Source organism: Mobula hypostoma, chromosome 2 (assembly GCF_963921235.1).
Source record: "Mobula hypostoma chromosome 2, sMobHyp1.1, whole genome shotgun sequence".
Classification (NCBI taxonomy): domain Eukaryota; kingdom Metazoa; phylum Chordata; class Chondrichthyes; order Myliobatiformes; family Myliobatidae; genus Mobula; species Mobula hypostoma.
Window position 1 is genome coordinate 244,459,971 of NC_086098.1, and position 24,769 is coordinate 244,484,739.

The window sequence follows — 24,769 nt, forward strand, 5'->3', positions numbered from 1 at the left end:
AGATGAGGAGGATTTTCTTTAGCCAGAGGGTGGTGAATCTGTGTAATTCATTGCCACAGATGGCTGTGGAGGCCAAGTCACTGGGTGTACTTAAAAGTGGATGTTGATAGGTTCTTAGTGGGCACGTGGCCAAGTGGTTAAGGCATTGGACTAGCGACCTGAAGGTCGTGAGTTCGAGCCCCAGCCGAGGCAACGTGTTGTGTTCTTGAGCAAGGCACTTAACCACACATTGCTCTGCGACGACACCGGTGCCAAGCTGTATGGGTCCTAATGCCCTTCCCTTGGACAACATCGGTGTTGTGGAGAGGGGAGACTTGCAGCATGGGCAACTGCTGGTCTTCCACACAACCTTGCCCAGGCCTGTGCCCTGGAGAGTGAAGACTTTCCAGGCCCAGATCCATGGTCTTGCAAGACTAACGGATGCCTTGGATAGGTTCTTGGTTAGGCAGGGCATCAAAGGTTATGGGGAGAAGGCAGGAGAATGGGGTTGAGAGGGAGGATAGATCATGATGGACTGGACCTGATGGACCGAATGGCCTGATTCTGCTCCTATGTCTTATGGTCCTAGTTTGGGAGAGACATCTTTGCCTCTGAATCAACACTGTGCGCATCAGAAACCGGAAAAGGAAACGTGATTGTGTACGATTGTGAAATATACTTAACGAGCCAACAAGGTAGAAAGTGACAACCTCTTGTGTGCAGGCAGTTTAAATTCCTTTGTGCGCTTGTAGCAAAAGATGGGTGCCCGTAAATACGGACACCTTAGACAGAACATCGCCTCTACCTCATTGGCATGTTACGTATATTTTACAATCAATCGTACACAATCACGTTTTCTTTTCTGACGCAGACGGTGTAGGCATTGTGGACTCTGTGATGATTTGTCTGCAGATTTCAGAACTGGCTTACTCACACTGTCTTTATCGAAGGAATTATTCAGTTGCGCACATGTTGTTGTCGCTGGGCAAAAAAAAATTGCACAGCACAAGATTTTTGCACACACTGGTCGTTAGAAATTAGAGGGAACATTGCGATGGGAGGGGGAAGAGGAGAGAATGATCAGGGTGGGAGGGTTCTTTGATTTCAAAGAAAGAGAGTTAAAGAGGTTCAATGCACAGTTGCTGCTATGTTATGCTTTATTTTTTTAAAAAAGCTATTGGAACAAATTCACACAGTTATCTCTTTGCCAAGTCAAAGTCAAAGTACAGTTATCATCAAAATATGTACATGTCACAGTATACGACCCTGAGATTCAGTTTCTTGCAGGCATTTACAGGAAAATAAAGCAATACAATAGAATTTATGAAAAACTATACAGAAATAAAGACTGACAAACAACCAGTGAGCAAAAGAAGACAAATCATACAAATAATTTTAAAAAGGGAATCAATAACACCAAGAACAGGAGGTACAGAGTTCTTGAAAGTGAGTTCATGGGTTGTGGAATCTGTTCAGTGTCAAGGTGAGTTAAGTTATCCAGGCTGGTTCATTGTTGTTCCTGAGCCTGGTGGTGTTGGATCTAAGGCTCCTGTGCTTCCTGCCCGACGGCAGTAGCGAGAAGAGAGCACGGCCAGGAATGTGGGGTACCTTGATGATGGATGCTGCTTTCTTGTGACAGCACACCTCGTAGACGGGCTCGATGGTGGGGAGGACTTTGCCTGTGATGGACTTGGCTGTATCCACCCCTTTTTGTAGACTTTTCCATTCCTGGACATTGGCATTCCCATAAAAGGCCACAATGCAACCGGTCAGAATACTCTCGACTGAGTATCTTCAGAAGTTTGTCAAAGTTTTAGACGGCATGTCAAATCTAAGCAAACCTCTAAGTAAGTAGAGGCATTGCTGTGCTTTCTTAGAACGTAGAACATACCAGCCTACAGCACATTACAGGCCCTTCGGCCCACAATGTTGTGCTGACCAGGTAACCTACTCTAGAAGCTGCCTAGAATTTCCCTACCTCACGGCCCTCTATTTTTCTAAGCTCCATGTACCTATCTAAAAGACCGTATTGTATCCACCTCTACCACTGTTGCTGGCAGTGTATTCCATGCACCCACCACTCTGTGTGAAAAACTTACCCCTGACATCCCCTCTGTACCTACTTCCAAGTACCTTAAAACTATGCCCCCTTGTCTTAGCCATTTCAGCCCTGGGAAAAACCTCTGGCTATCAACATAATCAATGCCTCTCATCATCTTATACACCTCTATCAGATCACCTCTCATTCTCCATAGCTCCAAGTTCCAAGAGAAAAGGCCAAATTAACTCAACCTATTCTCATAAGGCATTCTCTCCAATCCAGGCAACATCCTTGTAAATCTCCTCTGCACCCTTTCTATAGTTTCCACATCCTTCCAGTAGTGAGGTGACCAGAACTGAGCACAGTACTCCAAGTGGGGTCTGACCAGGGTCCTATATAGCTGTAACATTATCTTACGGCTATTGAACTCAGTCCCATGGTTGATGAAGGCTAACACACCATATGCCTTCTTAACAACACTGTCAACCTGCGCAGCAGCTTTGAGTGTCCTATGGTCACAGACCCCAAGATCTCTCTGATCCTCCACACTGCCAAGAGTCTTACCATTAATATATTCTGTATTCAAATTTGACGTACCATCACACTTATCTGGGTTGAACTCCATCTGCCACATCTCAACCCAGTTCTGCATTCTATTGATGTCCCATTGTAATCTCTGACAACCCTCCAGACTATCCACAACACCCCCAACTTTTGTATCTTCAGCAAACTTACTAACCCACCCTTCTACTTCCTCATCCAGGTCATTTATAAAAATCACAAAGAGTAGGGGGCCCAGAACAGATCCCTGTGGAACACCACCGGTCACCGACCTCCATGCAGAATACAAAACATCCACAACTACCCTTTGCCTTCTGTGGGCAAGCCAGTTCAGGATCCACTCCTTGGATGCCATACCTCATTACTTTCTGAATGAGCCTTGCATGGGGAGCCTTATCAAATGCCTTGCTGAAATCCATATACACTACATCCATTTCTCTACCTTCATCAATATGTTTTGTTACATCCTCAAAGAATTCAATCAGGTCCGTAAGGCATGACCTGCCCCTGACAAAGCCATGCTGACCATCCCTAATCAGATTATGTCTCTCCAAATGCTCATGAATCCTGCCTCTCAGGATCTTCCCCTACAACTTGCCCACCACTGAAGTCAGACTCACTGGTCTATAATTTCCTGGGTTATCTCTACTCCTTTTCTTGAACAAGGGAACAATGTTTGCAAACTTCCAATCCTCTGGTACTTCTCCTGTCCCTACTGATGATGCAAAGGTCATCGCCAGAGGCTCAGCAATCTCCTCCCTCACTTCCCACAGTAGCCTGGGGTACATCTCCTCCAGTCCCAGCAACTTTTCTAACTTAATACCTTTCAAAAACTCCAACACATCTTTTTTAATGTCTATACACTCAACCGTTTCAGTCCATGGTAAGTCATCCCCACAATTGCCAAGGCCACTGGTGAATACTGAAGCAAAGTACTCATTAAGTATCTTCACTACAACCTCCGGTTGCATGCACGTTTCCTCTCTCGCTCCTGATTGGTCCTATTCTCACACGGCTCATCCTCTTGCTCTTCACATATTTGTAAAATGCCATGGGGTTTCCCTAATCCTGCTCATCATGGCACCTTCTAGCCCTCCTAATTTCATTCTTGAGCTCCTTCCTGGCACCCCTGTAATTTTCTAGAACGAACAATACCTGGTTTCTTGAACCTTTCATGAGCTTTTCTTTTCTTCTTAACTAGATTTTCTACACCTTTGTACACCATGGTTCTTTTACCATGGACAAAATAGACACATCTCAAACCATTTGGCTGAGTGCTTCTTTGCTCTGTCATCTACCTATTCTTCCTCGTAAACTCCCTACAAACTGTCACTACTTGTGCGCCAACTGCCCCATCCTCTGCCCCCTCACTTCAGTTCCCACCCCACTGCAAATCTAGTTTAAACCTTCCCCAATAGCATTAGCAAACCTCTCTCCCAGTATATTGGTTCCCCTCCAGTTCAGGTGCAACCTGTCCCACTTGTACAGGTCACCCCTTCCCCAGAAAATGTTCCAATGAGCCAAGAACCTGAAACCCTGCCTCCTCTGTCATCTTCTCAGCCACTCATTCATCTGCACTATCTTCCTGTTCTGACCTTCATTGGCTCGTGGCACTGGGAGTAATCCGGAGATTACCACCTTGGAAGTCCCACTCTTCAGCCCCCTCCTCACTCCCTAAATTTACAGTTGATAGATACAACTTTTGAGCAGGTGGTTACACCCAGAGTGCAGAATTCAGGAAGTAGATGCTTCTACCCATTTCCTGCCTATGTCATTGGTATCAACATGTACCACGATCTCCAGCTGCTCACCCTCCCCTTCAAGAATATCCTGCAACCGCCCAGAGACATCCCGGACCCTAGCACCTGGGAGACAGCACACTATCCTGGTGTGTCGTTTGCTGCCACGGAATCTACTATCTGTCCCCCAAACTATCCAGTCCCCTATGACGATTGCCTGGTCTCTTGGTGAGACCACACCTGGAGTATTGTGTGCAGTTTTGGTCCCCTAATCTGAGGAAAGACATCCTTGCCATAGAGGGAGTACAAAGAAGGTTCACCAGATTGATTCCTGGGATGGCAGGACTTTCATATGATGAAAGACTGGATCGACTAGGCTTATACTCGCTGGAGTTTAGAAGATTGAGGGGGGATCTGATTGAAACGTATAAAATCCTAAAGGGATTGGACAGGCTAGATGCAGGAAGATTGTTCCCGATGTTGGGGAAGTCCAGAACGAGGGGTCACAGTTTGAGGATAAAGGGGAAGCCTTTTAGGACCGAGATGAGGAAAAACTTCTTCACACAGACAGTGGTGAATCTGTGGAATTCTCTGCCACAGGAAACAGTTGAGGCCAGTTCATTGGCTTATTTAAGAGGGAGTCAGATAAGGCCCTTGTGGCTAAAGGGATCGGGGGTATGGAGAGAAGGCAGGTACAGGGTTCTGAGTTGGATGATCAGCCATGATCGTAATAAATGGCGGTGCAGGCTCGAAGGGCCGAATGGCCTACTCCTGCACCTATTTTCTATGTTTCTATGTTTCTATGTTTCACCCTTCCCTTCTGAGGGTCAGAGCTGACCGCAGGGCTATTAGTCTGGCTGCTGCTGCTTTGCCCAGATAGTTCATCCCCCTCGGCAGTATCCAAAGGGATATACCTGTTGCTGAGGGGAATGGCTACAGGGAGTCCCTGCACTGACTTCTTTCTCCCTTTACCTCTCGATGTTCACCCATCTACTCCCTGAACTCTGCACTCTGGGTGTAACCACCTGTTCAAAAGTCAAATCTACCAAATGCTCTGCCGCCCGGATGATCCTAAGTTCATCCAACTCCAGCTGCAGCTCCTTAATGCAGTCTTTCATGAGCTGGAGCTGGCTGCTCTTCCCGCAGGTGTAGTCATCCGGGAGACCATCAGGTTCCGTGAACTCCCACATCCCACAGGAGGAGCGTTCCACTGTCGTATCTGCCAACCTGCCTGAACTGTACAATGGGCAACCAAGGACAAATCTTCTAACCTGTGTCTTTGGCCTCAGCCTCTCGAGGCAAAGCCTGATGTTGCCACTCTCACCGCTGGCCTACTCCCAGCAATGGCCGCCCCGACAGGGGCCTTCTGTACTTTTATTTAACTCGCAGTGCTCTGCTCCCAACGCCGAATGGAACTCTGGAATGGCACTGACATGCTGGACCCAGAACAGATCGACTGGGATAGTAATGCTAAGGAATTTGAAGTTATCCACCTCTGTTCCACTACAGAGAACTGGCTCGCGGACCTCCAGTTTCCTCCTCCTGAACTCAATGATCATCTCTGGTTTTGCTGACATCGAGCGAGAGGCTGTTGTGGTCAGATGCATATCTGAGATCCCGTGGTTACGTTACAAAAAGGGCAGATTGAGGAGTCAGGGTCGGAACTGGGTCGAGGTGATGGGAGAATAACTTCGCCGTGAACTTCCCTGAATCCACAAATACCTCCACACTATCTTGCTCCCTTTTTGCATTATTTATTTTTAAAACATTTCCTGCTGCACTTACCGTGTATTTTTTGCATTGCATTACTGCTGCTGTAGAACAACAAACTTCACAACATACGTACTGGGCAAAAGTGTCGGGCACGTACATAAAGCATAAGACCTTCGCACAGTGCTGTCATTGTCAACGTGGAGCAGAGAGTGAGTTTGTAAATCTGGCAGGAGCAAAGGGAATGGTGAGGGTGGAGTGCCACAGGAGGGGTGTGGGACAGGTGGCAGAGAAGGCGTGCCAGGGGCAGGGGGCGGGGGGTACCACAGGTACGGACGCACCTAGTCCTGAGACACCAGGCATTTGATTCCAAACAATTGATTTATTTCTCATTACGCAATATCTATACGGTGCTTCCCGCTCCCTCCCCTCTCCATTCCCATTTTCCCAACCCTGATTCCCCACTCCCTGCCCTCTTCCCACCTTCAGTCCACAATGGAGACCCAGATCAGAATCAGGTTTATCATCACTCTCATATGTCGTGATTTTTTTGTTTAGCGACGGCAGTACAGTGCAATACATAAAATTATTACGGTATTGTGTAAAAGTCTTAGGCACGCTATACAGTATGTTGAGCCTAAGACGTTTGCACAGTGTGACAGTGATAAAAACCTGATTCTGACCCTAACCTTTTGTTATAAAGAAGTTGCGTGCAGATATTTGTGAGCAGCTATCTCTATTTTTCCTCTTCCTGCTGGTTAGTTAAGTAAAGGCATCCGTTAGTCTTGCGAGACCATGGATCTGCCCCTGGAAAGTCTTCACTCTCCAGGGCGCAGGCCTGGGCAAGGTTGTATGCAAGACCGGCAGTTGCCCACGCTGCAAGTCTCCCCTCTCCACGACATCGATGTTGTCCAAGGGAAGGGCAAAGGCAGATACAGCTTGGCACCAGTGTCCTCGCAGAGCACTGTGTGGTTAAGCGCCTTGCTCAAGGACTTAACATGTCACCTCGGCTGGGGCTCGAACTCATGACCTTCAGATCGCTAGTCGAATGCCTTAACCAGTTGGCCGCGTGCCCACCTGGTTGTTTGCTGGTATCACATATAGGAGGAGGGGAGCAGGTTTCCTGAAGATCTTAAGCAACATCCCCCACTAACACTCCACTATAAAACCTAATAACTGATTGCTTCTGAACAAAATGGTCGATCATAGGAGGCACCCACCAGGATTCACGCTTGATTGCCATTTTCAGGAAGAAGGCGAACTCCTTTAGGTGAGGTACAGAGGAAACAGAGAAGCAAAAGGAAAGATCAAGAGACATCAGCCAATCGTCAGCCACAGGAGCTCTATGATCCAGTCCTCATTAAGGGATTGGAGGCAGAGAGGGTCGGTAAATTCCCTGGCATTCGCATATCAGAGGATCTGTCCGGGGACCAGCAGATAAGCGCCATCACAAAGCAGGCATCACAGCACCTCTGCTTCGTTAGAAGTTTGCATAGATTAGGCACATAACCAAAAACTTTGACAAACTTCTGTAGATGCACAGTGGAGATTATCCTGACGGATTGCATCACTGCCCGGTATGGAGACTCCAGCTCTCAAGAATGGGAAACCCTCCAAACAGCCCAGTCTATCACAGGCAAAGCCCTTCCCACCCCTGAGCACATCTATGAGGAGTGCTGCCGCAAGAAAGCAGCGTCCATCATCGAGTGCCCCACCCCACCACCTCCCTCCACTCCCTACCATCCAGACCATGATCTCTCCTCACAGTCTCCATCAGGCCGGAGGTACGGGAGCCTCAGGTCCCACACCAGCAGGATCAGGAACAGTGAACACCCCTCAGTAATCCGGCTCCTGAACCAGTGTGGATAACTTCACTCACCCCAGCTCTGAACTGATTCCACAACCGACGGACTCACTTTCAAGGATTCTACAACCTGCCTCAGTATTTTCTATTTGCACAGTTTGTCTTCTTTTGCACTTTGTGTGTCGGTCTGTGCACAGTTTTTAAAGATTGCTCAATGACATTTCCAGTGCAGAGGTATAAAGGAGACTGAAATAATTGCTTCTCCAGGTCCAGTGCAGCACGAAAAAACACACTGGAGATAAAGAACACAATAACTTTTTTAAAAAACAGAATAAATATAAATACCTACAACAGCTTCTAATCACAGGCTGTTTGTATGTACATAAAGTGGCACGAGGTGTGGGAGTGTGTGTACATAAGGTGACTGACAGGAAATGATAAAGGATTAGAAACACCACGGTCCTCCAGTCGTTCCATTTTTGGTCTCTCAGCCTTCTCATTTCGCTCTTACAAAGATCTCTCATAACTTTATCCTCTGTGATTAAATCTGACGTCCTCCAAAGAACAGAACCCCAGCCTGGCCCGGTTTTCATTGTGAGTATAATTACACGAATCCCAAGAGACGTTCGCAGAGCCAATCTGTGCACCGTCTTGTGCAATTATGCACTTCCTACACGCAGTGATTTGAGGTTTAAAAAGTTTCTGAAAACGCTGGCTTCTCCCAGTCTTTGGGAGATTGTGTGGAGGACCCACGGTGCCCCTCGGTGGGGCAGCGGCTCCCTGGTGTGACTGACGGCCTCGGTCCCTAGGGTGTGGCCGGTTTAAAAGTGCTGACTTGTAACATCTCCACATGTAGACGAGAGGATTTCTGACAGGTTCCCACCCTGCCGGGAAAAGAACCAACCTCTCAAAGTATTCCCACGGAGCTGTCATTGGAAGGGAAAAATAGCAGCTGTGAGTCACAGGGTCACAGTTCTTGTGTCGGAAGCTAAACGATAATCACATGAGAGGAAGCCTCGCTGACTGAGGGAAAAACAACCCCAGAACAGTACAGGCCCTTCGGCCCGCAATGCTGTGCTGACCTTTTAACACACTCCAGGATCAATCTAACCCTTCTCTCATTTTAATTTTATTTATTTAGAGTTTTTAAAAAAAGGCATCCGTTAGTCTTGCGAGACCATGGATCTGCGCCTGGAAAGTCTTCACTCTCCAGGGCGCAGGCCTGGGCAAGGTTGTATGGAAGACCAGCAGTTGCCCACGCTGCAAGTCTCCCCTCTCCACGACACCGATGTTGTCCAAGGGAAGGGCATTAGGACCCATACAGCTTGGCACCAGTGTCGTCGCAGAGCAATGTGTGGTTAAGTGCCTTGCTCAAGGACACAACACGTTGCCTCAACCAAGGCTCGAACTCACGACCTTCAGGTCACTAGTCCAATGCCTTAACCACTTGGCCACGTGCCCACTATTTAGCGTTACAGCACAGTAAAAGGCCCTTCTGGCCCAACGAGCCTGCCCCTGCCCCACCCAATTACACCCATGTGACCAACTAACCTCCGAAACCATCCGTCTTTGGAATGTGGGAGGAAACCCATGCAGTCACGGGGAGAACGTACAAACTCCTTACAGACAGCAGCAGGCAATGAACCTGGGTCGCTGTTTCTGTAATAGTGTTACAGTAACTGCCACACTACTGTGCAGTCCGTCTCCTTTCAGCCATCTGGCTGTCTAACTGTCCCTATGTGTCCGCTTCTACCACCACCCCCGGGTATCGTGTTCCAGCCACTCACCGCCCTCCCTGTAAAATAACTCTGTCAGCTTTGTAAAGCTCTGGTTGGGCCGCATCTGGAGTATTGCGCACAGTTCCGGTCGGCCCCACTGTAGGAAGGATGCTGAGGCTTTGGAGAGGACGCAGAAGAGGGGTTTATCGGGATGCTCCCTGGTTTAGCGGGCATGTGCTATCACGAGAGGCTGGACAAACATGGGTTGTTTTCTCTAGAGTGCCAGAGGCTGAGCGGAGATCTGATAGAGGTTTGCAAGATTATGATGATTATGAAGACACGTAGTCCTCTTTTAGTGTCATTTAGTAATGCATGCATTAAGAAATGATATATTATTTCCCACCGGTGTGATATCACAAAACACAGGACAAACCAAGACTGAAAAAAACTAACAAAACCACATAATTATAACATATAGTTACAACAGTGCAACAATACCATAACTTGATGAAGAAGTCCGTGAGCACAGTAAAAGTTCAAAGTCTCTCAAATGTCCCGCATCTCACGAAGACGGGAGAAGGAAGGAAAACTCTCCCTGCCATGCCGACCACAATCCGACTCTGAGTCGTCCGAAAACTTCGAGCTCTGATCAGCTCTCCGACACCGAGTACTGAGCGGCATCTCTGTCCGAACGATTCGACCTCCATCTCGGTCGCCAAAGTAGGCAAGGCCGGGGATTTTGAGGCCTACCCTCCAAAAGATTCCCGACCACACAGTAACGACAGCAGCGAACGGGCGTTTAAGAGATTTCTCCAGATGTTCCTCCGTGCTTTCACGTCCATTCTCCATCAAATCAGAATTGTCCACGGCCCCTATTTAACCGATACGATATCATTTTTCACCAGAGAGCTGTGCACGCACGGCGCGCCGCCATCTTCTCTTCCCGCTGATATGAGAGACATCGACAGAGTAGACAGTGTTTTCCAGGGTTGAAATGTCTCATACCAGAGGGCACGCATTGAAGGTGAGGGGGGAGGGAAGGATCAAAGGGGGATGTGAGAGGTAAGTTATTTTACTCAGAGACTGGTGGATGTCTGGAATACACAGCCTGGTGTGGTGCTGGAGGCAAATACATTGGAGGCTTCTAAGAGATGTTTAGATCGGTACATTAATGTGAGGAAGATGGAGGGATATGGACATGGTGTAGGCAGGAGGGATTAATGTTTGGGTGTTTTTGAGTTACATTTTAGCGGATTCAGGAAATACTGCGGCCAAAGGGTCTGTTCCTGTACTGTACAGTTCTGTGTCAAATGTTCTATCCCCCTGTCTTCCCTCACCTTACATTGATGCCCTCTCATATTGGCCATTGCCAGCCTGGGAAAAGAACCTCTGGCTATCCACTAGGTCTACGCTCAGTGACCACAGTGTTAGCTACCTCCTGTGAAGTGACCCGAGTGTATGTTCGTGGTCTTCTGCTGCTGTAGCCCATCCACTTCTAGGTTAGATATGCTGTGCATTGAGAAATGCTCTTCTGCATATCACTGTTGTAATGTGAGGTTATCTGAGTTACTGTTGCCTTCCTGTCAGATCAAACCAGTCTGGCCATTCTCCTCTGACCTCCCTCATTAACAAGGAGTTTTCACCCACAGAGCTGCTGCTCACTGGATGTTTTTTTTTTGTTTTTCGCACCATTCTCTGTAAACTCTAGAAACTGTTTTGTGTGAAAATCCCAGGAGTTCAGCAGAGTCTGAGATACTCAAACCACCCTGTCTGGCACCAACTATCATTCCACAGTCAAAGTCAGTTAAGTCACCTTTCTTCCCCATTCTGATTTTTGGTCTGAACAGCAACTGAACCTCATGACCATGTCTGCATTGAGTTGCTGCCACATGATTGGCTGATTAGATATTTGCATTAACAAGCAGGTGTACCGGTGTACCTAATAAAGTGGCCACTGAGTGCATGTACGTCTAAGCATTGTATCAGTTTGTTTCCTGTTTCAAGAACGCATGATCCCTAAGCACATTGCAACTTTCTCCCAATCCAGAAATACGAAGGCGAGGATCAAAGGATCCACTTGGGAAGCAATCCCTGTTGTACGACAGCCCCTACGAACCAGGGGAATTGGGACCAAAGACCGAGGCCCTCGGGAACACCGCATCGGAAAGGACGGGGAACCAGTGGCCAATTGACAGCTGCCTGCCGGAGAACGATGAGCGGCCAGCGGCAGAGTACGAGCAGCCCTGGGAGTGGAAGGCAGAGCAAATCGCCAAGGCACTTGCAGGTGCATAAACTCTCTAGGGTAACACGGCATACCGCCTACTCAGAAAATACAAGCAGGGAAAAGGACAAACCTGTGGGAGCTCTGAGCCATGAAATCCTGAAAAGTTTTAGGAAAGATACCCAGTTGCAGAGTTGGGTAAGCAGGGAATTCAGCAAGGCAAATTAGCCTTTACTGCAAGGGGATATGAGGACATTAGTGTTGTGATCTTATTAGGGAGCTTAATCTAAAGGAACCCCCTAGGAGGCAGTGATCATAACATGATTGAATTCATACTGCAATTTGAGAGGGAGAACCATAAGTCACATGTATCAGTTTTGCAATGGAATAAAGGGAATTACAGAGGCATGAGAGAGGAGTTTGCCCAGATGGATTGGAGGAGGATGCTGGCGAGGATGACGGCAGATCAGAGATGGCTGAAGTTTCTGAGAACAGCTCACAAGGCACAGGAGAGATACGTCCCACAGAAGTTGTTCTCAAATGACAGGGGTAGGCAATCGTGGCTGACAAGGGAAGTTAAGGACTGCATAAAAAAGGAAAGGGAATATAAGGTAGCAAAAGTAAGAGGGAAGTTGGATGATTAGGAAGCTTTTAAAATCTAACAAAAGACAACCAAAAAAGTCATAAAAAGGGAAAAGATCTAATTTGAGGGTAAACTCGCCAATAACATAAAGCAGGATACTAAAAGTTTCTTTTTCAGTTGCATGAAGAGTAAAAGGGAGGTGAGAGTTGATATTGGACTACTGGAAGACGATGCTGGTGAGATAGTAATGGGGACAAAGAAATGACAGATGAACCTAATGGGTACTTCGCATCAGTCTTCACTGTGGGAGACACCAGTAGTGTCATGGTGTAGGAGTGAGTGCCATTGCTATTACACAGGAAGAAGTGCCAGGCAAACTGAAAGGTCTTAAGATGGATAAGTCACCTGGACCAGATGGACTACATCCCAGAATCTTGAGAGACATTGCTGAAGAGTTAACAGAAGCATTGTTCATGATCGTTCAAGAATCACTTGATTCTTGCATGGTCTCAGAGGACTGGAAGATTGCAAATGTCACTCCACTCTTTAAGAAGGAGGGGGGGAGGCAAAAGAAAGGAAATTATAGGCCAGTTAGCCTAACCTCAGTGGTTGGGAAAGTGTTGGAGTCTATTATTAAGGATGAGGTTTTCAGGTACTTGGAGACTAATGATAAAACAAGTCAAAGTTCGCATGGTTTCTATCAAGGGAAATCTTGCCTGACAAATCTGTTAGAATTCTTTGAGGAAGTAACAAGCAGGATGGACAAAGGAGAGGCGGTGGATGTCATTTACTTGGATTTTCAGAAGGCGTTTGATAAGGCGCCACACATGAGTCTGTTTAACAAGATAAAATTCTATGGCGTTACAGGAAAGATACTGGCATGGATAGAGGAATGGCTGACAGGCAGGAGGTAGCGAGTGGGAATAGAAGGGGCCTTTTCTGGTTGGCTGCCAGTGACTAGTGGTTTCCCTTGGGGATCAGGATTGGGACCACTGCTTTTCACATTGTTTGTCAATGATTCCGATAATGGAACTGACGGCTTTGTGGCAGAGATTGCAGAGGATATGAAGATAGGTGGAGGGGTAGGTAGTGCTGAGGAATCAATGCGATTGCAGCAGGACTTAGACACATTGGAAGAATGGGCAAAAAAAGTGGCAGATGGAATACAGTATTGGGAAATGTATGATAATGCATTTTGGTAAAGGAACAATAGCACAGACTATTATCTAAATGGAGAGAAAATTCAAACATCAGAGGTTCAAAGGGACTTGGGAGTCCCCGTGCAAGACTCCCAGAAGGTTAATATACAGGTTGAGACTGTGGTAAAGAAGGCAAATGCAATGTTGGCATTTATTTCAAGGGGAATAGAATATAAAAACAAGGAGATAATGCTGAGCCTTTATAAGACGCTAGTCAGGCCACACTTGGATTATTGTCAACAGCTTTGGGCCCCATATCTCAGAAAGGATGTTCATGAGGATGATTCCAGGAATAAAGGGGTTAACATATGAGGAGTGTTTGGCAACTTTTGGGCCTGTACTCACTGGAATTTTGAAGAATGTGTGAGGATCTCATTGAAACCTACCAGATTTTGAAGGGACTAGATAGGGTGGATGTGGAGAGGATGTTTCCAGATATCCAGAACTAGAGGCCACAGCCTCAGATTCAGGGGCGACCTTTCAGAACAAAGGTAAGGAGGATTTTTTTTTTAACCAGAGAGTAGTGAATCTGTGGAATGCTCTGCCACAGACTGCAGTGGAGGCCAAGTCCATAGGTATATTTAAGGCGGAAGTTGGTAGTTTCCTGATCAGTCAGGGCTTCAAAGGATATGGCGAGAAGGCAGGTGTATGTGGTTGAGTGGGATCTGGGATCAGCCATGATGGAATGGTGGAACAGACTCAAAGGGCTGAATGGCCTCATTCTGCTCCTATGTCTTGTGGTCTTACAATACTCTCTTCCTACTTTCGTGAGCTCAGTCCTAAAATGTGAAGTATGGTTTTGGTCTCTCAATGAACTTTATCTTGGCGACAGGGCAACTAAGGTTTACAAGATTAATTCCTGGATATTTTTTTCCTACAGAAAAAAAGAATTCAAGTACAGTGGATTCCTGTTAATTGGGACACATCAGGACTACTACATTTTGGGCCAGTTAAGCAGCTGCCCCAATTAGCTGAAGTTTCATAGAAATAATTAAGAGGTTGTAAAAGAGGTAGGTTAGCAGTTAGCATGATGGTGTTACAGCTCGAGCAGCTCTGGAGTTAGGTGATCTATTCTGGCACCAGCTGTAAGGAGTCTGTACATCCTCCCCATGGAATGTGTGGGTTTCCTCCGGGTGCTCTGGTTTCCTCCCACAGTCCAAAGACCTACCGGGTAGGTTAATTATTCAATGTAAATTGTCCTGTGATTAGGTTTGGGTTAATCGGGTTTGCCAAGGGTTGCTGGGGCACAAGGCTCGAAGCACTTATTCCACACTTCATCGTTAAATAAAAATGAAGACAACTACCGTTAACCGAGTAACAAATTATCTATTCAAATGAAATACAGAACAAATTAGCACACTATCAATACATCTGCAGTACTATAAAACTATGTATTAGTTCCTAATAGTTATTGACAGAGGAATTTATTCAGTGCACCCTGCCATGTTCTTATGATTAACTGTAAATGAACAAAATTAGCACAGACACCTAGTGTAGATAATGGACTGCCTTCAATCAATACTTTCGACAACTGCATCCTCCAAATCTTCAATTTCATTGTAACATTCAAAATGTTTGTCCATATCTTCAAATTCTTCATAGTTCTTAACTTGTTGAACTTGAGGAAATATTGTAAGATTTCTTAATGCATGCATTACTAAATGACAATAAAAGAGGACTGTGTGTCCTCATAATCATAAATCATAGTGAAATCACTCTGTTTTCACTCCCTGCCATTTCTGGCATCTTCAACCCTGAATACTTGAAACCACAGTGAGCAAAGCAGTCCTGTACTGTCTTACCGCTTATTTCTCACCAGCTTTTAGTGACAAAGATCACTGCATTTTGAACACAAGCTCACGCAACTGATGCTATTTAAAAAGTGGCAGTATGTTCCAAATAAATTAAGAGAATCGGACTATTTTCTCGATTAGTTTTTGTTTTTTTAAAGTTGTCCCAAATAAGTGGCTGCTGTGATTGACCGATGGCCAAATTAACCAAAATCCACTGTATTTTCTCTGGAATTTAGGGGAGTATCAAGAGGCCGGGGTTGACAAGGCAAATGCTGAGAGGCTACTTCCCCTCGGTCTGAGAGAACTTGAGGGCAAAGTATCAGGGGAAGAAGTCAGACACTTACGGTGTCAGGCAAAGTTGTTTTTATGTAAATTTGTATATGTTTCGAGTTCTATTTAAGGGGTGTGGATACTCAGATACTGAGTGTTCTCAAAGCCAAGGTTAATGGGGAAATCCAAGGATATGAAGACTGGAAGGGAAACTGGTCTTGCTGAAAATAACTGAAGAGCCAAATCATGAAGTGCTGCAGTCATGGGCCAAAGTTAGTTCTTACTCCCCCAGTGCTTCAGAATTCTAAGAAGGGGATGTTTCTCCATTCCATTAGACAACAAGACATAGGAGCTGAATTAGACTATTTGGGCCCATCGAGTCTGCTGCGCCATTCTATCATGGCTGATTTATTTTCCCTCTCAACCCTTTTCTGCTGCCCTCTACCCTTAAATTTGACGCATTTGCTAATCAAGAACCTATCAACCTGCAGAGGATATCTTTCTATTCTTGGGCTGTGCCCTGTGGTCCTAGAGTCCCCCACTGTAAGAAACATCCTCTCCACATTCACTCTATCTGGTTGACATCCGTCTGTCTCGAAGGACAATGGGTGATGGTCATTATCCCAACCCAGGCGGAGATCCTGAGATGCCCAGTCGTCAAGATCCCCCTCTCAGTCTCACCGGTGCAGTCCAAAGGAAAGCTTGTGAAGCAATACATTTGGTACCAGCTTGGCTGCAGGAGTTGCCGGGAGGATGTTCAATGACGTCCAGCTGCCTTAGGGGTTCCACTCCGGATTTGCTGTCTGTGTCTACTCCCGTAGCCTTCGTCTCTCCCGAGGCTGCCTACGAGGCAGTGGGGCCATCTACCCATAGCTGGCGATGGGGTTTACGAGCACCAGGGCGTGTCCACACACCGGTGGGCCTGTGTGCTACGTTGTGCAGGGGCCAGGCCTCCTCCCCGTCCTCCGTAGTTCAACCCGAGTCCCAAAGGGGTTCAGTTTCTGCGTGTCGCCAGCGACGAGGCACTAATGAGGCTTGCTGTCAGCGAGGCTGTGTGAGGGCAGACAGAGACTTACACATTCAGCTCTCCTTTTCACAAGACTGCTAGCCAGCGGCGGAAGCTGAAGGTGAGAGCGACAAGCACTACCACAGCAGACGCATCACAGCAACCATTTTGACACCACTCTATGTAGGCCTTTCAATATTCAATAGATTTCACTGAAATCCCACCCTCATTCTCCTAAGCTGCAGTGAGAACAGGGGCAGAGCAATCAAATGCTCCTCACACATTAACCCTTTCATTCCTGGGATCATTCCCGAATGCAGATGACGGGCCTCAGCCCAAACCGTCAACGACCCACTGCCCTCCATAGACCCTACCTGACCTCCCGAGTTCCTCCAGCAGTTTGCTTTTTTTGTTTAGCTACAGAAATCAACATCTGCAGCCCCTTGTATCTCCATAATTCTCGTTCACCGTTTAATAGACTGGAGAATGTGTGCCTGTGTGCTAACCATAGCGACATGGTCCCACAGAATTCACTCTCACCTTCAGCAAAATTGGATGGAGTAACAGCGGCCCCTTAAAAGACCTCAAAGTGCTGGAAAAGGGGAAGAAAATCAAATATATTTCTCAGCAAAGAGATCTTTGAGTCTGTGATAAAGATGGCAAATGCAATGTTGGCATTTAATTCAAGGAGAATAGAATATAAAAGCAAGGAGACAACGCTGAGGCTTTTTAAGACACTAGTCAGGCTGCACTTGGAGTATTGTCAACAGCTTTGGGCCTCATTTCTCAGAAAGGTTGTGTCGTCATTGGAGGGAGTCCAGAGGAAGTTTATGAGGATGATTCCGGGAATGAAGAGGTTAACATATGAGGCGTGTCTGGCCACTTTGGGCCTGTACTCACTGCAATTTAGAAGAATGTGTGAGCATCTCATTGAAACCTACCAAATGTTGAAAGGACTGGATAGGATGGATGTGGAGAGGATGCATGGGGGTATCCTGAACTAGAGAGCACAGCCTCAAAATTGTGGGGGGGGGGAACCCTTTAGAATGGAGGTAAAGTGGATTTTTTTCAGCCAGAGAGTAGTGAATCTGTGGAATGCTCTGCCCCAGACTGCGGTGAAGGCCAAGTCCGTGGGTACAGTTAAGGTGGAAGTTGATCGTCTCCTGATCGGTCAGGGCGTCACTCTCTGCAGAGTCCTGCGATTAAGAGGGGTACGGTTCCCACACCAGGCAGTGATGCAGCCCGTCAGGATGCTCTCAATTGTGCCCCTGTAGAAAGTTCTCAGGATTGTACAGAGGTATACAAAATTATGAGAAGTATAGATAGGATGAATGCAAGCAGACTTTTTTACTGCGAGCCTAGAACTAGAGGTCATAGGTTGAGGGTGAGAAGTGAAATACTTAAGGGAATTTCTTCACTCAGAGGTTGGTGTGAATGTGTAAGAAGCTGCCAGTGCACTTGGTTCATTTGAGAGGGGGTCCCGAGGTCTACGGTCCAGTTCCAGGCCTAGGCAGAATAATAATACAGCACGCAAGAATGAGAGGAGATCTTATAGAAACACATAAAATTATGAAAGGGATAGATAAGATAGAGGCAGGAAAGTTGTTTCCACTGGTAGGTGAGACTAGAACTAGGAGATGTAGCCTCAAGACTCAGGGGAGTAAATTTAGGATGGAGATGAGGAAATACTTTTCCCAGAGAGTGGTGAATCTGTGGAATTCTCTGCCCAATGAAGTGGTGGAGGCTACATCAGTAAATATATTTAAGACAAGGTTGTATAGAATTTTGCACTGTAGGGGAATTGAGGGTTATGGGGAAAAGGCAGGTAGGTGGAGATGAGTCCACGGTCAGATCAGCCATGATCTTACTGAATGCCGGAGCAGGCTCAAAGGGCCAGATGGCCAACTCCAGCTCCTATCTCTTATGTTCTTAAATGGGCTGAAAGGCCTTTTGCTGTGCTTTAGTGCCCTATGGCTGTAAGCTACTCATCTGACTAATGATGTTCCCACTTTCTGTGTGTTGTGCCCTCAGTCCAGTTTGATTCGGCAGAAAGAGCTTCACCACCGAAAGAGGAGCGAGTCAAGCACGATAACAGGCAGCCAAGCTGGACTCCGAAGGTCCCCAAGCAGCAGAGCACAGAGGGCAGTGAGCTAGGAGAGAAGGTGGATCCGACCATCCCTTTAGAGAAACAAGTGTAAGTTCCTTTGACTCTCCAAATCCCCATTCCTGTGCCTCCTTCTGCCCTCCCCTGCTTCCTCACTACTTTGAAATCATCAGAATCAGGTCTAATATCAGCGGCATATGTCGTGAAATTTGTTGTTTTGTGGCAGCAGTACATTGCCCTTCATAATAGTAAAAACTATAAATTACAATAAGTATATATATAAAAAAAGAAAATTAAATTAAGTTAGTGCAAACATAGAAGAAAAAAATACAGAGGTAATGATCATGGGTTCATTGTCCATTTAGAAATCTGATGGCAGAGGGGAAGAAGTGGTTCCTGAAATGTTGAGTGTGTGTCTTCAGGCTCCTGTACCTCCTCCTTGATGATGTCCTCCAAGGAGATGGCTGGGTGATGGGGTTGCTTGATGACGGATGACACCTTCTCGAGGCATTAACTTTAGAAGATATTCTGGATGCTGGGGAGGCCAGTGCCCGTGATGGAGCTGACTGAGTTTACAACTTTCTGCAGCTTTTTCTGATCCTGTGCAACGGCCATTCTATACCAGACAGTGATGCTAAATCTGTAGAAAGCTCTGAGCGTCTTTGGTGACATACGAATTCTCCTCAAACTCTAATGAAGCATAGCCACTGTCTTGCCTTCTTTATAATTGCATCAATGTGTTGGGCCCAGGAGAGATCCTCAGAGACGTTGACGCCCAGGAACTTAAAACTGCTCACCCTTTTCACTTTTGATCCCTCAAGGAGGGCTGGAGGGTTTCCCTCAATTTCCCTTCTTGAAGCCCACAATCAATTCCTTGGTCTTCCTGACATAGAGTACAAGGTTGTTGCTGCAACACCACTCAACCAGCTGATTTGTCTCACTCCTGTACGCCTCTTCGACAGCATCCAAACTTCTGCCAGCAACAGTTGAGTCATTGGCAAATTACTGGATGGCATTTGAGCTGGTTGTGCCTCGCCACCCAGTTGTGTGGCCGTTAGGATTGTGGCTGACATTTTGTCTACTTTCTTGATCTCCATATCCTGGCATTCATACTTGTTCCTTAAATATACTCGATTATTTGGCCTCTATGTCCTTGTGGGACAGAGAAATCCAAAGAGTCTGTTTGACAAAATGTCAGTCTGCCCATCCTAAGGCTGCGAACTCCCAGCACCAGACTTTACAAGCAGAGGGAATAACAACTTGGTTAATCCTGCTTCAGGACTTTTGAACCTTCTGCCTTCTCGTTCCTCTGAACCCTGGTGAAAGGGAGCTCAGCTATGGAGCGTAACCCTCCCAGAAAACAATCAAGTGAACCTTCTTTGCATGGTCACCTCGTACTTGAACATACAACAGTACAGGCCAACCTTTTAATCAAGATCAATCTAACCTTTCCCTCCTCAACTTTTCTTTTACCCTTGTGCCCATCTAAGAGTCTCTTCGAGCTCCCTAATGTATCTGCCTCTCCCACCACCCCTGGTAGGGTGTTCCGTGTACCCACCATCCTCTGTGAGAAAAAAAACCTACCTCAGACATTTCCCCTAGACTTTCCTCCTAACACCTTTAAACTATGCCCCTCGTTTCTATTCTGGGAAACACTCTCTGGCTGTCCACTTTATCAATGACTCTTATCATGTTATACACCCCTATCAAGTCACCTCTCAACCTCCTCCTCTCCAAAGAGAAAAGCCCTAACTTGCTCAACCTATCTCCATAAGACATGCTTCTCTAATCCATAAATCTCTTCTGCAGCCAGGCTGTATAAACCTACTCCACGACCAAGCTAACCCTTCCCTCCTACATAGCCCAAAACCTGCCATTTTTCTGTCACCCATGTGCCTGTCTGAGAGTCTCTTAAATACCTCTAAAGTGTCTTCCTCTACCGTTATCCTGGCAGGGCGTTCCACACGCCCACCACTCTCCCGAGGGAAAACCTCTGGCATCATCCAATCACAAGACGATGCCTTCTCAATGAGCAAGGGTCAACGTCGTTCGCTGTGGTGTGTTGGTGCAATACGCAACTAAAAACAGCAACATCCAACAATTATAAGAATAAATAATAATATAAAAATTAAAATTACAGGTTAAAGTGCAGATATGGAATAAAACGTGCGTAAATACCAGCAGGTATTTCAATGTAAAAAGCATTATGAAACGTGGTTTACTGTGCTTACGGTGATGGGGTAGAGGGGTGTTGGGAGTGAACTAGAATGGTTGATCAGATTAACTGCCCGTCTGTTAGGATGCTGTGAAGTTTTTGGTTCCAGAAGGGAGATTTAGGAAAAGGCAGTTTGCTGAATGGGGATGTCTGTCATGATTTTCTCTGCCCATTTCTTTGGCCTGGACACATACAAGTCCTGCAGTGATGGTAGACTGCAGCCAGTGAACTTTTTTCAACTGACAGTTCGCCGTAATTTCCATGTATTGTGAGACAAGAGGTGGGTCTTGTATTAGCCACTGCCACCCTAAGAGGAAGACTCTGGCTGTCCACTCTATATATGCCTCTTATCATCTCGTACACCTCTATAAAGCCACCTACGTACTATAAACGAACAAAAGCCGAGGGCCTTGAGCCTCACCCAGATTTAACCAGATTCTCAATTTTCTCCACAGCTGGTATCACGGTCCCATCACCCGGCTGGAAGCAGAATTGCGATTGCAGGCCTGTAAGGAGGCCAGTTACTTGGTACGAAACAGTGAGTCAGGAAACAGCAAGTATTCACTTGCCTTGAAGTAAGTATTGGTGAGGCTCTAAGCTTGGCTGCATCCTAACCCAGCTTGGAATTTTAAAATGGTTTTGTTCTTTTCCACGTCCTCTGAGTTTCCAGGTAGTGTCGGAAGTCCAGCTGGTCAGAGGTGCTACACTGATAAGTCAGCGGTGTAACCAGGCGTAGCAGGAAAGTTTAAAGTTCCAAGTTAATTCAAACTACATATATGTCACCACATACGATTCATTTTCTTGTTCAGGAAAATAAATAAATACAAAATAATTTATAAAAACTGTGAATAACAAAGACCGACAAACAACCGACGTGCAAAAGAAGGACAAATTGAGCACATTATAAAACAAACAAATAAATAATACTGAGAACATGAGTTGTCAAGTCCTTGAAAGTGAGTCTGTAGTCATAGGATCAGTTCATAGCTGAGGTGAGTGAAGTTATGCACATGGGTTCAGGAAGGCTGTAGGGTAATAACCGGTGGTATTCTGATGGGTTGGGACCTAAAGCCTGATGGCGGTAACGAGAAGAGAACCTGGTCTGAATGCTGGGGGTCCTTGATGATGGATGCTGTTTTCTTGTGACAGAGCTCCTTGTAAATATGCTCAATGGTGGGGAGGACTTTTCTTCCAATGGACTGGGCTGTGTCCATCACTTTCTGTAGGCCTTTCTATTCCTGGGCATTTGGTGTTCCCATACCAGGGGTCAGTTGTGGTGGGTGTTGCATGGCAACATGAAGAGATCACCCAGGTCCCTCAAGCCTGTCCCAGCATTTAATGTGCACTCTACTGGGCCCTATCTACAGTTACCAGCACAATTAGTTCCATGCTTTCATAAATGCTTTATCCAGTAAAGGAGAGTATCTACTTCACCAGTCCGTGAACTGGGAGATTGATAGCATCTCACCAGCTCTATACTAACCACCAAATACTCATCTACACCAACCTTGTACAAATCTCATTTCATTCCTCTCACCTTCACCTCACCCAGTTCGTCTGGTCATCCGCACACCAAGAGCCAATTGACCTATGGACCTTTGGTCTTTGTGACTTCTCCACTCTTTTGTGCTGGCGTGCTTTGAGCCCTCCCCCAGTGCAATACCTCACCCCTCTTCAGTCAAATTTCACTTGCACCCTGGTGTGGCCCAGAGCTTTCTTTCACACTGTTGATCAGAACATAGAACGTAGAACAGTACAGCACAATACAGGCTCTTCGGCCCACAACGGTATGTCAACTGTTTAGTGTGCTCCAAGATCAACCTAACCTTTCTTTCCCACATAGCTGTCTATTTTTCTCATAACTCTTAGACAGGTACATGGACGTTGGAAAAATGGAACGCTATGGAGCAGGAAAGGGTTAGAATGATTTTAGAGTAGGCTTAAAGGTCCCTAAGTCCTTTAAACATGAGAATTTCTCTACATTCTTCTAAATTCCAGTAAGTACAGGCCCACAGCCATTAAATGCTCCTCATATGTTAACCATTTCATTCCTGGAATCATTCTTGTGAACCTCCTCTGGACTCTCTCCAATTCCACCACATCTTTTCTCAGATAAGTGACCCTAAACTGCTCACGGTACTCCATCTGCCACTTCTTTTCCCATTCTCTAAATCTATCTAAGCCCTTCTGCAGTCTCCCTGCTTCCTCAACACCACCTGCAGTTCTACCTTTCTTTGTATCATCTGCAAAATTGGCCACAAAGCCACCAATTCCATTGTGCAAACTGTTGACATACAATGTAAAAAATAGTGGTCTCAATACCAGCCTCTGCAGAACACCATTAGTCACTGGCAGCCAATCAGAATTAACCTATTATATGCCCTTTCTTTTGCTTTTATGTTGGCTTTGATTTCTCATGTTCGCAATCCTCCTTTTAGAATACTTCTTCATCTTTGGGTTGTATCTGTCTTGCACCTTCCAGTTGTCTCCCAGGAACTCCAGCTATGGCTGTTCTACCATCATCCCTGCTAATGTTCACCTTCCAATCAACTTTGGCCAGATTATCTCTCATGCCTCTGTAATTCCCTTTATTCCACTGTAATACTGATTCATCTTTTCCCTATTAAACTGCAGGATGAATTCTATCATATTATGATCACTCTCTCCTAAGGGTTCCTTTACCTTCAGCTCCCTAATCAAATCTAGTTCATTACACATCACCCAATCCAGAACTGTTTTTCCCCTAGTGGGCTCAACCACAAACTGTTCTAAAAAAAAACATTGTAGGCATTCTAGAAATTCTTTCTCTTTGGATCCAGCACCACCTAATTCTCCCAATTTATCTACCTATAGAAATCTCCCATGACTACTGTAACATTGCCTTTTTGAGATGCATTTTCTATCTCCCATTGTATATGTATCTCATATCCTGGCTAAAATGTGAAAGTGTCACCCTTTTCGATGTTGTCCCCAAGTTACACTGTAATTCATTCTGCTGACTGCAAATTTGCCCTATCATCTTCCTGTCCTTTCTCACAGTCTCACTACACACTGCACCTACTGTGTACCAACTGCCCCGTCCTCAGCCCTATCACTCAGCTTCCCATCCCCTTGCCAAATTAGTTTAAACCCTCCCCGACAACTGTAGCTGAGCAGCCCACAATGTATTGGTCCCCCTCAGGTTCAGGTGTAACCTGTCCTTTTTGTACAGGTCATACCTTCCCCGGAAGAGATCCCAATGATCCAGAAATCTGAAAACCTAGCCCCTGCCAAATGATCCTATTCTTACCCTCATTGGCACATGGCACTGGCAGCAATCCAGAGAACACTGCCCTGGAAGTCCTGCTTCACCTAACTCCCTATATTCTCTTCTCCGTACCTCCTCCCTTTCCCTATCTATGTCGTTGATATCATAAGTATGACGACTCCCAACTGCTCACCCTCCCCCTTTAGAATGCAGTGGATCCGATCCAAAACATCCCTGATCCTGCCATTGGGGAGGCAAAATACCTTCTGCATTTCCCACAGAATCTCGTGTCTATTCCTCAACTATGGAATCCTATCACCACTGCAGTCCTCTTCTCCCCACTTCCCTTCTGAGCCTCAGAGCCAGCCCCAATGCCAGACTCCTGGTCACTGTGGCTTCTCCCTAGTAGGGCACTTTCGCCCCCAGAAGGATCCAAAGCAGTAAGGGGAATGGCTACAGGGGTATTCTGCACAGACCGTGGCTGCCTATTCCCTTTCCCTCTCCTGACAGTCAAGCAGGTGCCTGTCTCCTGCAGCTTAGGGGTGACTACCTCCCTGTAGCTCCTGTCTGTCACCTCCT

The 24,769-nt window shown here is 46.2% G+C and overlaps 1 protein-coding gene across 1 annotated transcript in view; it reads left to right on the plus strand.

Annotated features, from left to right (window-relative positions):
• Positions 1–24,769, plus strand: part of LOC134343042 (SH2 domain-containing adapter protein E-like) — an 80,746-nt gene that overhangs the window by 51,412 nt on the left and 4,565 nt on the right. Inside the window, exons 3-5 of the mRNA XM_063041873.1 lie at positions 11,600–11,836; positions 18,656–18,818; positions 21,399–21,518. Of these exons, the coding sequence (XP_062897943.1) occupies positions 11,600–11,836; positions 18,656–18,818; positions 21,399–21,518 (520 nt within the window). The remainder of the gene's footprint in view (positions 1–11,599; positions 11,837–18,655; positions 18,819–21,398; positions 21,519–24,769) is intronic.